Source organism: Euprymna scolopes, chromosome 17, assembly GCF_053919585.1.
Source record: "Euprymna scolopes isolate OS-2025 chromosome 17, ASM5391958v1, whole genome shotgun sequence".
Lineage (NCBI taxonomy): Eukaryota > Metazoa > Mollusca > Cephalopoda > Sepiida > Sepiolidae > Euprymna > Euprymna scolopes.
This window is the reverse complement of record NC_136498.1, coordinates 12,093,628-12,106,269: the sequence shown is the minus strand read 5'-3', so window position 1 is coordinate 12,106,269 and position 12,642 is coordinate 12,093,628. Positions and strand designations below refer to the sequence as shown.

Below are 12,642 nucleotides of genomic sequence, written 5' to 3'. Positions count from 1 at the left end.
TCAGTGCAGTCTCATTTGCTCAGAGAGAAAGTTATTAGCAAAATATTAAATCTGGTTTGACATAATTTTGTTAGTAAGCACATACATAGAAAAGTATTAAAGCTTTGATTTTTATAAGTGACATAACGAAAGGGAAAAGGTGGCTGAAACAAAAATGATATGAGATTTTGCTATCCAAATAGAATAGTTATCCTTGAATAAAATTCGACAATGTAATTAAGTTCTAGATTGGTTGCAAATTGCCTTATTGAAAGTAAAATCTAATTCTGTTCGGTGAAGCATCCAGAGTAACAGAGAATGATCCTTTACGAATAGAGAATATTCTGCCTGATCGCTTTCCTCCTACAGATTTTGCACCACACACACACACACACACACACACACACACACACACACACACACACACACACACACACACACACACACACACACACATATATATATATATATTATATTTAAAAAAAAATTTTGTAAGACTTGATACCATTAATTTGTGATCTAATTCATCTCATTATTCTGAAATAATGAAATTTCAAGAAAATAATTACATGAAACTGTGTAGTAGCATTGTCCGGTGGAAGCAAGAATAGAATCGGTAAAGTATACGCCCGTCGAAAACAAATTGAACTACGGTTATTAATGGGGGACATGCCGGTTCTGGAAAATACGGGCATTGGCGGCCATTAGTTCAAATGAAATCATCTGATTTCAACTGTCTAGATGTGGCTTGCAGTGATAGTAGAAGCCACTGGCTATGATTGTCATCACTGGTGGTTACTGGTAATTATTGCTGGTTTGGTGCGATTACTGGCGGGCACTGGACGACACTGGCATCCACTGTCTGACACTGGATGCCTGAAGCGGGATCGATGGTCACTGTCGATTAGTGATGTATTAAAACGTTTACTGACGTTTGTTGGTGAATCGTGGATGCTTTTACAATTGTTCCCGGTGTACAGTTTCAGTCACTGACGGTCATGGGCAGAATCAGCCTTCTTTAAACTGCTTCGAAATGAAATATGTATTCGAAATATTACGTGAAATCTAATTAATAAATTGAACGCTTAACCGGATGACTTTTTCGTATTATATTTGTATTTCCCTTAGATTTTCTTAACATCGATAATTACAAAAAATTAAAGTTTACAGAAATTATATTTTATAGTAAGTTTTCCTGCTAATATGATTTGTTATTCCTTTTAATAGAAAAGTGTACATTTTCGAAACTCTATGGATTGGGGAAACAATATTTTTAATTGCTTTTTAACCACAAACAAGACACTGTGCAACTTAGATGTAAGAGGCTATTATTTGAGGCAATATTTGCAACGATACTATGTAGGGAGTTGAGTAGCCGCAACTTAACATTGCACTTGAACTTCGGCATGCCAGTGCTGTCAGGAAAACAGCGAACTGAGAGGGAATTGCAAAGTCTAGAAGTTCAAGGGAGGAACTTATCTGTTTAGAAGGCATTCCGACATCTCGGAATCTTAACAGTGTAGATGTAGGATTTGGTTGCATGTAGGGTTAGTCAATGTATTTACGTAGAACAGTACAAGGATTTGGCGTTCGTCGGAACAATTTCTATTAAAATACTTGTAAAATAGGCACACGGATCCAACATTTCGTCGATAGGATCGAGGGTGCAATTTGATCGACAGTGCGGAACCAATTAGGTTAGCAAATCTTTTCTGAATCCTGACTAGGAATGAGAAACTAATAGTAGATACACCAGCCTAAATGTGGTAACAATACTCTACGTATTGGTGAATGGTGGCTTTGTAGAGCAACAGGATATTTACTGGCGTAAGTAACTTTCTGACACGTAGAGAGAGCGGACCATTTTCGCGGCAAATTTTACAATGAATGTATTTGTTTTAATTCGTTAATGTTACGACGAGGAGTTTAAACAAAGAGCTTCCGGACACTGTATTACTACCCATGACTTCCAGCGGTTGAGAAGATTTCTTGTAATTATTAAAAGAAAGAAGTTGAATCTTAGCAGCATTGAGTATTGCCATCCATTTATGTCCACATTCCATAACAGATTGGAGGTCTTCCTCCAAGATTTTAGATTTTTTTTTAGATATCTGTCCGTTCGTTTTCTCCTCGAGTCTGTTATAGAGCGTAGTGTCATTAGCAAATATACCTATCTCGGAGACAATTTTACTAGGGAAATCATTTACGAATATGAGGAACAATAAAATTCCAAAAATTGATCACAGATGCACAGCCGCATTTATATCATTGTTTTGACGTGCGACTATCGATGATAGCCTTAGTATATAGCGTAATTAAAACGTTCAATTTTCGAACTCTATGCATTAAATTCGACTGTATTTCAGCAATATCGCTTTAAATGTTATCTAAGTGGTCTATCAGGTTTGGTTTATCGGTGTAATATCGAAGTTTATATTTTTCTAATAAAAATAATCGTATGGGATTAAATCGCACAAACGAGGTAGCCAGTTTACAGATCCATATCGTGAAATTATCTTTTAACCAAATGTTTCTCTCGGTAAATTGATCGTACTATTTGTAATTTGCAAATGCTGCTCGGGTGTCAATCTCTTTACATTGAATTGCTAAACCAAACGAATATATATATATATATATATATATGTGTGTGTGTGTGTGTGTGTGTGTGTTTGTGTGTGTGTGTGTGTGCTATCTGTTCTGGAGAACATGTAGTGTTACACATTGATTATAGTTTATCGGATAATTATTCCGTTGTTAACTCACCTGGGCAAAAGCCAAAAAGAAAAGTTGACGGGGGTTCAAATTTAAACCGGGGAGTCTGTAATCAATCTGTTTCCTCGTCTCCATCCAAGAAAGATAACCCTGCCAATAAAGAAATTAGTATAATATACACGACGTTTCATTTATACTTGCACATTATTTAAACTATTCAACTCATTGCTTTTCTTCAAATGCGTGTTTTTGAAGTAACAGATTTAAAATGTTCGTATGAGAATGTGTTATAAGACAATTTATATGAGAAGTTGATAAAGTAAAATTAATACAAGAAGTTGTTAAAGGATAATTTATTAAAGAAATTGTTAATTAATCTATATATTTATCATCCGTATTCGTTTTGACCGTTATCATGCTATGCGTCCCTAAAAAAGGAAAGTGGAGTATTCCAAATAAACCTTGTTACCCCTTAAAAGGAAAGTGGAATATTGCAATTGCTAAACATTGAAAAAACAAAAAAAACAAATTGGTGTCGCTTTTAAGGCAAAGCTAATGAAAATGGTCTGTTCTCCTTGGTCTTTTGGCCAAGATCAAAGTGTAGTATTTTACTTGCATAACTGGCAGGTGAATCAATATCTGTAGTGTTTGTCTGTTACTTCTTGTCTGACCTATCTGTTTCTTTCTTAATCAATGGACAATCCCTTAATGCATACTTTTTAAATCTCTGTGCTTTAAATAGTACACTCTCACAAAGCTAATACATTCTCTACTGTTAAGAAACTGTGTGTGTCGGTTTCAACGAATCAAGGCGACGATGACGACAAGAAGATTGTACCAGGCGCCATGTGGATAATAAGCGCATTCCCTCAGACAACGCGATCATAGATAAATTGAATATATGAGAGATTAGAAAGAGTGACGAGAGGTTACTCTCTCCACACCTATATCAATAAACCTATAGCAATTATAACGTAATCTATATATACTTTCGATTTCAGAATAATTGGTGTCAAATATTTATTGCGATAAGTTTTGTTATAAAGAATACGAGGAGAATAAATAAGTAAGTATTGAAGAAAATAAATTATTCAAAACGAACGGAATTAAAAAAAATGGAAAAACGAAAAAGATATGGAAAAATACATGATTATCGTTTGGTAACATTATGAAATAGTTAAAATTTGAGAATTCGTAAAGTAAGTTTTATATATATATATATATATATATATATATATATATATATATATATATATATATTGTAAAAATGATAATTAGTAAAACCTGAAGAGATTGCTCAATACGATTGCAAAGCAAATATTTTTTATATTTTATTACATTTATCTGTTCAGTTACGTATGTTTCCGTTGCAGGACCATATTCACGACCTAGCAGCCTCGTCAAACTTTACAGAAATGCGGTATTATTATTTAGAAGAATGATTTTTTTCTCTCTCGTATTTCTTTTAAAATCGTTATTCCATTTCATTATTTAAGAATTATCAGAAAGCATCTGAAATGAAGTGTTTCAATCATTTAAAGCGACTGCAGAAACCACGTCTTCTTGAACAGCACAAAACTAACCGATTTAAATATGCCGCCAAATACCAGACTTGGGATGAAGAGAAGTGGGAAAATGTAATTTTCTTCGATGAGAAAAGTTTAATCTAGATGGTCCAGATGGATTTCAACACTATTGGCATGATAAAAATTTGCCCAAAGAGACTTTTTCAACTCAGCATAGTGGGAGAGGGTCTTTAATGACCTGGGGTGCTTTCTCGTCAGCTGGGACTCTAAAGTTGCAAGTAGTGAAAGGCCGGCAAACATCATTGAAGTACATTTCAATGCTTGAAAATGCTTCTATCAGGACTGAAGGTCCACGTCTATGTGGAAGAAATTGGATTTTCAAGCAAGACAACTCTGCGATACACATTTCTCGACAAGCACGAGAATACTTTTCTTCAAATAATATAGAATTGTTAGATCATCCAGCATGTTCTCCGAACCTCAATCCCATTGAAAATCTTTTGGAATGGATGGCAAAAGAAGTTTTCAAGGATGAAACCCAGTATGATTCGATAAAGGAACTTTCTGATTCAGTTTTCAGTACATGGGATAAAATTCCTTCGCAACTGATAAAAAACTTAGTCGCAAGCATGCCGAAGAGAATTTTTGAAGTAATTCGTAATAATGGAGGCTATACTAAATACTGAGACCCTTTTTAGTAATTTATAATTGCCTTTTGTTAGAGAAATTATCAGTGGTCTTATCATTTTGACCAGGTGAAAATGTTTGTTTTTTTAAAATAATTATTAGATCAGGGTTAAGGTTTCGAATGAAGCAGATTTCATTTTTCTCCATCATATTTTCCTTTTTGGCAATGGTTTCAAGCATTTGTTTGATTAAGAATTCGATAATATGCGTAAACGCTTACTTTCTTAAGTGGTCATGATTTTTACCAGGACTGCATATATATATATATATATATATATATATATATATATATATATATATATATATATACTGTGAAAGTAAAATCAAGACTTCAAAAAGGGTGTTGATGGCAACAAAAAATGTATTTCATTTTATGTTACAATTGTTTCCATGTCCAGTCGAAGCATTTCAAACATTATATCGTTTGAAAATTTTCCAAAAACCAGCATTTATTCAGGCTTTATGAATAAACACACTTTTGACAATAGAGCATTTTTGAAGACAAAAAAAAGAAGAAACATTCCCTTAATGGGAAAAGCGCGTGGGAAACATTTAGTATTGCTGTAGTTACGGAAAAGTCCATTTAAATATTAATATATCGCCTAATTTCCGTATCCTTGTTTAAGAGCAGAGTCATGAGAAGTTTTCACAGAAAACCCTAAGCCATTTAAAAAAGAATTATATATCCCATTCGTTGAGTTCCTAAATTAGATCTCACTGTTTCTTTATTTCCCAATAATTAATTGTTTTATATAAAAAGTTTTTAATTTTTATTTCTATATATATATATATAGTATGGCCGAAACAACCTTGCAATAACGTTACGGTTAATTTTAGTTTCGTATTAGTGGAAAGGAATGTTTACAGATTATCGTTATTGTAGTACTTAGATTAAGACCATTTTAGGTTTAAAGTTCAATTGAATATGAGAATAAATAAAAAGGGTGTATTATATCTATAACTACTTGTATAACATTTCGAGTGAGGTTTTCTAATCTATTTATTATTGTTTAATGTTTTAAAATTTATTGTTATTCTATTTGAATGTTTTCATATCGTTTCTAAATATAGAAATAAACATTAAAAAACTCTTTTTATATAAGAAAAATTAATTAAAACTCATTTGTATATGAAAACTTACTGAATTACATATACTCAGTATATTGCATATAAGTCTATATATATAAATATAGTAAGTTATAAAATATATATGGCGATTAAGCTACACTGAATATTCTGCGTTTCATCCACTCTAGGACTCTTCAGGCTTATGCGCATAAGCCTGAAGAGTCCTAGAGTGGATGAAATGCGGAATATTCAGTGTAGCTTAATCGCCATATATATTTTCTAACTTACTAACTAGCTCTACCTACGTATTGAGCACTTTTGAAGTAAATACTTAAAGTTTACGCATAAACTTATACTTTCGTATATTAATTTTATGTAAATTAAGTAGTTATATATATATATATATGTATATATATATGTATATATATATATATATATATATATATATATATGTTCTTGTTTTTTTTTTCAAACGATAAATACGGTTAAAGATTGGCTTCGCCTCGAAGCTCATTTTTTGTATTTACTTAGAATGTCGCCCATAATTTAAAAAAATACAAAAAATTAGCTTCGAGGCGAATTCTCTATTTAACCGTATTTATCGTTTGAAAAAAAACAACACACACACACACATATATATATATATATATATATGCATATATATATTTAAAAGAGTGTAGCCATCAACAATTGTGGTTTTTTTTAAAGGTTTTCATCATATTTTTATTTAAAAATATTTTTATAACGCGTTTCGAGCTTAGGGTGTGCTCTCTTCAGATGTTTTCGTAAAAAGTTTTTCTTTAAAATGGGAGTTTGTAGAGTTACCTCCGCTGATATTAAATATGTTTTTTAGAGTGATGTGTGGTCTCAGACATTCTGACTCCAACTGTAAGTGTTCAAAGTATCCGGTCAAAGTTATTTTCAAAGAGTGGCTTTTGGTCACTTTTGGTGAAGGTTTTTATGGGCTTTTTAGGGTTCTTTTTAAAGACTTTCTTTCCCCATGTATAGCACACACTCACACACAATCACACACGCATACATATACATTCATGTACATGTACACATGCACACGCACCCAGGCACACACACATACACGCACGCACATACATAGAAATATATGTAGGAGCATACATATATACATACCCACCTACACACTCACACACGTACTCGCACACATCCACCGCTAACAATTATTTTTATTTTTTTATTTTATATATATATATATATATACTTTTTCCCCCCAACCAAAACACGCATGTATATATGCGCTTAATCATTCAGACATACGTACACGCACCCACACACACACACACAAGTAAGATGGAGAATAGGTAGGAGAAGATATATATACACACATATACACGCACATACACACATATATGTACACACATACATGGATGTGCATATACACTCACAAACATCCACATACTATGTAGGCACATACACATACACACACACATGCACACACACAGACATATGCAGGGGCTCACATATACGCGTATATCCATATCCACACGAACACATTTACCCACTCATACATGTGCATACATATGTATATATATATATACACACGCATACATACGGATGTGTATACATTCATCCACCCATATATATATATATGGGCACATGCACTCACAATCACACATACGCATACATATTCATACATCCCACCTTATGTATATATTGGTTGAAGTTTCCTTTCTAATCCAAGCACATATGCATACATGGATCCGGTCACCCAAACATAAGTGCACGTATACACACAAACAAGATGTAGCATAGATTACAGATGATATATATATATACACACACACGCATACACAATCATATGTGCACACCCACACACACACATATATACACACGCACACACGCGCGTACATACACATACATACGTATAATTTCTAATTGTTTGTTTAGTTTAGAGAAATGGTACTGTATATATATATATATGTGTGTGTGTGTGTGTGTGTGTGTGTATGTGTGTGTGTGTGTAACGCATCAGGATAAAACTATTCAATGAACACTCTTTATTTTAACGCGTGAAATTTGCATTCAAAAGTTTACTATTTTTTGTTCTAGCTTTTCTGGAACGTACCGTTAGATTTAAAAAGAATTAAACCACGTTTGATAGAGAAATTTATTTTTATGCGTGTTATATAAATTGTGTGTTGGTTTGTTATGTCTCGTGTGTAAAATATTATGTATATGTACCAACTAGTTATTATTTATTCCCACATACAATTTAAAAATAAAAACAAAATGCAAAAGCAGTATAAAATTTGAACATTAATAATTCGTGAATCGCTTATTTGAAAGTGCCTATTTTGAACCTTTCATTTTTTACTCCTGTAATGTATATTCGTTTGAAAAGCTTATTTAAAGTTCAGTCTTTTTTTTTATTTTTTGCAAGGGTGTCACCACTTATCAAGGCCCAGAGGCTACTTAAGGATAAGGGTTAATAGATATACATTAGTCATTGTGATTTTAGCATAGTAAACAGTGGGAATTTTAAAACTTGGATTACTTAGGGGGACGATTCAATTAGAACTTGTTCACATTGGACTTTTTCTTTTTTTTTCATAGGTATCAACTCATTATCAAGGTCAAAGAGGCAACTCAAGGATAAGGGTTAAAGAGTGTACAGTAGAAATTGGACAATATAATAATCATTAGTAATGAAAATTTGTTAAATTTGATAACTTATATGGAACGGCTCATCAAGAACTTATTTACGTTAGACTTGAAGACAACCATATTGTAGTCAGCCGGAAAGCAGGAAAACGGAAGACAATTCCACAGGCGTGCAGTTCTAATAAAAAAGCTTTGTTCATGGTATCTACGTTTAGGTTTAGGCACAGATAAAGAGTGGGGGGAATTATTGATAGTGTTTACAGCTAGACGAGTGTTTCTTGTGAAAGTTTTGCGAGGGGGGACCATAGATTGAAGCTCAGTCGAACACTTTCCATGAAAATAACGATACATCAGAGACAAAATCGCAACATCTCTTCTGTGAGATAGAGGTTGCAAGGAAGAGAAAAAGACATCTTCTACGAGGCTACGAAGTCTATTTTGAATCTATCAAGGCAGGCCAAGTCCTTTCTAGCAGCTCCTGCCCAGATGTGGCAACAGTATTCCATCCTTGGACGTACCTGGCTCTTATATAGATAGAGAATTGCATCAGCAGTGAGAAATCTACTGGATCGATAGAAAGATCCCACCATTTTTCCAGCGGCCTTGGCAACAGATTTGATGTACGTGTTCCATTTAAGATCAGGAGTAATGGTCAATCCCAGAAGCTTGTCAAAACTAGAGGCCTCCTGAAGACGAGAGCCATTCATTTCAATTGATGCCAGATGTGGATCAGAATGTTGATGATGTAAAGAGAGGAGCTTGGTTTTAGATGCATTAAAAGTAACCAGCCACTCCTTTCCCCATTGTACTACATGCTCAAGATCAGAGGAGAGAGAATTGGAGAGAACTTGGTCGTTTACTGTCTTAGATGTACTACCATAAATGGTAGTGTCGTCAGCATAAATGTCTACAAATGATGTAAGGATGTGATTTGGAAGATCATTAATGTAGATCAGTAAAAGAGTTGGGCCCAGGATGGACCCCTGAGAGACACCGGCATTAATACTGTGGGCTTCTGATTTTTGCCCCTCAACTACTACTCTTATGAACCTATCAGAAAGAAATGATTTAATAATTGAGAAGACATTTCCAGCTATACCATAGCTAGAGATCTTATGAAGTAAACCTTTATGCCATACCCTATCAAAGGCCTTAGACATGTCAAGAGCAATTGCCCTAGAAAGGTTGCCTCCGTCGAGAGATTTGCTAATCCTATGAGATATAACTGTAAGCACATCTGCTGTAGATCTAGCAGAACGGAAACCATATTGAGTGTCACTAAGAAGGTTATTTTTGTTGAGATGGTTGATTACTTCTGTATTTAACACAGATAACAGCAACTTACTCATGACGCACAGGAGACTTATTGGCCTGTACTGAGAGGGGGATGAGCGATCACCTGAATTCTTAAATACAGGGCATACAGATGAAATTTTCCAGGGAGATGGGAAACTATTCTTCTTAAGACAACGTTTAAATAGTTTTGTAAGTATGGGCGCTAGTTCAGGTCGAAGTTTTTTGAGTACTATAATTGGAATACCGTCAGGGCCAGTTGCTTTACTGGAATTAAGGTTTTTGATTAGCTTGGCAACATCACGTACAGATATACGTATATCACATAGTGTGTTTTCAGATACAGGAGGAAATATTGGGGGTTGGCGGCCTTGATCGCAAAAGGTAGAATTAGCTGCAAAATTCTTGACAAAGAGTTTGGCTTTGTCTGATGCTGACGAGATTACCTCAGGTCCATTGATGATAGTTGGAATGGAGCGCACACTTCTGTTCAGAATTCTGTTTGCTATTTGCCAAAACTGGTGGGAACGAAGCCGCTGCTCAGCTACTTTGGACTTAACAGATTAAGCATACAACCATCTTGCGTTCTTTATTACTTTCTTACAATGGTTGCTGGCAGTCCTGAAAGCGGCTTTAGTTTCCATACATCTATTACGTTGGAAACAATGGAAAAAGTGATTTCTGTGCGCAATGGCAGCACCACATTCTGGAGAGAACCATGGCTGGCTGTTAGGTTTTTGCTGAAACTTTTTCGAGGGTATGAAATGATCAATACCTACAATTAACCATTCCGTCAGGTCTAATATTATAGAGGACACATCCTTTTTAAATATGGAATGCAGAGGTAGATCAGTTATAAATGTACGGAAGCTATCCCAGTCAGCCTTAGTGTATCGATATACTGTACGATGAAGAGGTACGTCTGGGGACTTATTACATTTCATTTTTATCTTAATTGATACAACAGCGTGGTCGGAAGATCCAAGAGGCGACAGAACAGAAACTGAACATAGTTCAGGGCAAGTTGTGAGAAAAAGGTCTAGTAGGCTAGCATACTGGCCGTCATTGTCGGGCACACGGGTGGGTTCCTGAACAATCTGAATGAGGTCATAGGCAATGGAGAAATCATGACAGAACCTCCCCTCATCATCGGTCTTGTTTGAGTGGGTCAACCATTCGACGTTGTGAACATTTAAATCTCCACATACGTGAATGTTAGCTGAAGGATAAGCAGACAGGACTTGGTCAATTTTCTCAGATATGCTTTTAAATATAGTAACTCCGCTGTTGTGGGGGCGATAGAGAGTAAATAAAAATGCCGTAGTGTGAGCTAAAACAACCCGGAAGCACATATAGGGTAAGTTAGGATCTTCCCTGGAGATGTCCCTACCACATGGAAAGCTATCTTTAATATAGGCACATATTCCATGCCCATGGCGATCTTGGGGGTCAGATTTAGAGGTTAAGTTAGAGTATCCTTTAATTGCGAACTCTTCTAGGGAGATAGCCTGTCCAATGCCAGTTTCACTTAAAAATAAAAGGTCTGGTTTAGTCTCATGTAATTGGGTTTCAACCTCTGGAAGGTTAGAACGTAGACCCCTGATGTTGGAGAAGGAGACATGGTAGTAGGGGTCTACGTTGGAAGTTGGAGAACCGGGTTTAATCGTGTATTTTTTCTTGAAACTTGTCATGATGAAATTTTGAAATTTGTGGACTAGGTCGTCAGATTTACTTAGAGCAGGACAGAGAGGGGAAATTAAGAGAGAAAAAGAAACGAAGAATTTTTTTTTTATTTGTAGCTAATGATAAGGTAAAGCCGTAACAATTACCCACTAGTATGGCATCGAGAGGCCCCACCAGAAGCTACTGCATGGTCCAGAATCCATTCACCAAATGGCAATACAGCAGCCCCAGTACTTTGCACCTGCTGATAGGACAGCCTCCTTAGTGGTTAATCCAAGGTTCGGGTCCCTGACTATCAGGCGGATAACGTCAGCCCAGACAAAACGTTTACCTCCAGCACCCTTACTAGTGACATGGCTACAATGATAGACATAGAAACAGAAAATTTCCGCCATCTCAGCCAACTGTTCGCACAAAATACTGCCAACCTAGAAAACAGCTTTTTCTTCTCCCTTTGTCAGAAAAATCACTCATTAAAAAATGAGGACTGAGGGACAAATAAGAAGAAGCGAGAGTAACAGTAGCTGCCGATAACGCATCCACAATGCGTTTTCTACTCTCCATTGAAAAAAATAAATAAATAAAATAAAATAAAATAAAACAAACTATTAAGTATTGTACTTAATAAAAGTCCAACGGACGTGTTTAAGGGAAAGTATGGTGATAGATTCCCCTCACACGAACTAAAAATGAGTACAATTCGTAATCTATTTTTGCAATCAACTCGGTAGATAAATAAACATTTATGTACGAGAAAAAAAAAAGCGAGCATTTAATAAAACAGAAATACACAAATTTAAATACTGAAATAAATTTCCAAATTGCAAACTGTAGTGAATAAAATTGAGTTAGTGGCGTTCAAAACATTTTTTTTTTAAATAAACCGTTAAAAGAAAGCGTGATTTTATTCTGAACTTAAGCTAGTCACGTTTTAAGAAGCTTACGATGTAAAAGAAAAGGCGGATGGGGGGGTCTTCCGAAAGTAAGTTGGTGACGTTATAAGTAATTTCGAGATAAGATGGAAGCCGGTATTGGACGAGAAAAAAAAAACAAAAAAAACTAG

The 12,642-nt window shown here is 35.0% G+C and overlaps 1 protein-coding gene across 1 annotated transcript in view; it reads right to left on the bottom strand.

Annotated features, from left to right (window-relative positions):
* The window catches only part of LOC145296663 (membrane metallo-endopeptidase-like 1), a 336,498-nt gene that overhangs the window by 36,965 nt on the left and 286,891 nt on the right, over positions 1 to 12,642 (bottom strand). Inside the window, exon 20 of the mRNA XM_080142602.1 lies at positions 2,743 to 2,841. Coding sequence (XP_079998728.1) covers positions 2,743 to 2,841 — 99 coding nt within the window. The remainder of the gene's footprint in view (positions 1 to 2,742; positions 2,842 to 12,642) is intronic.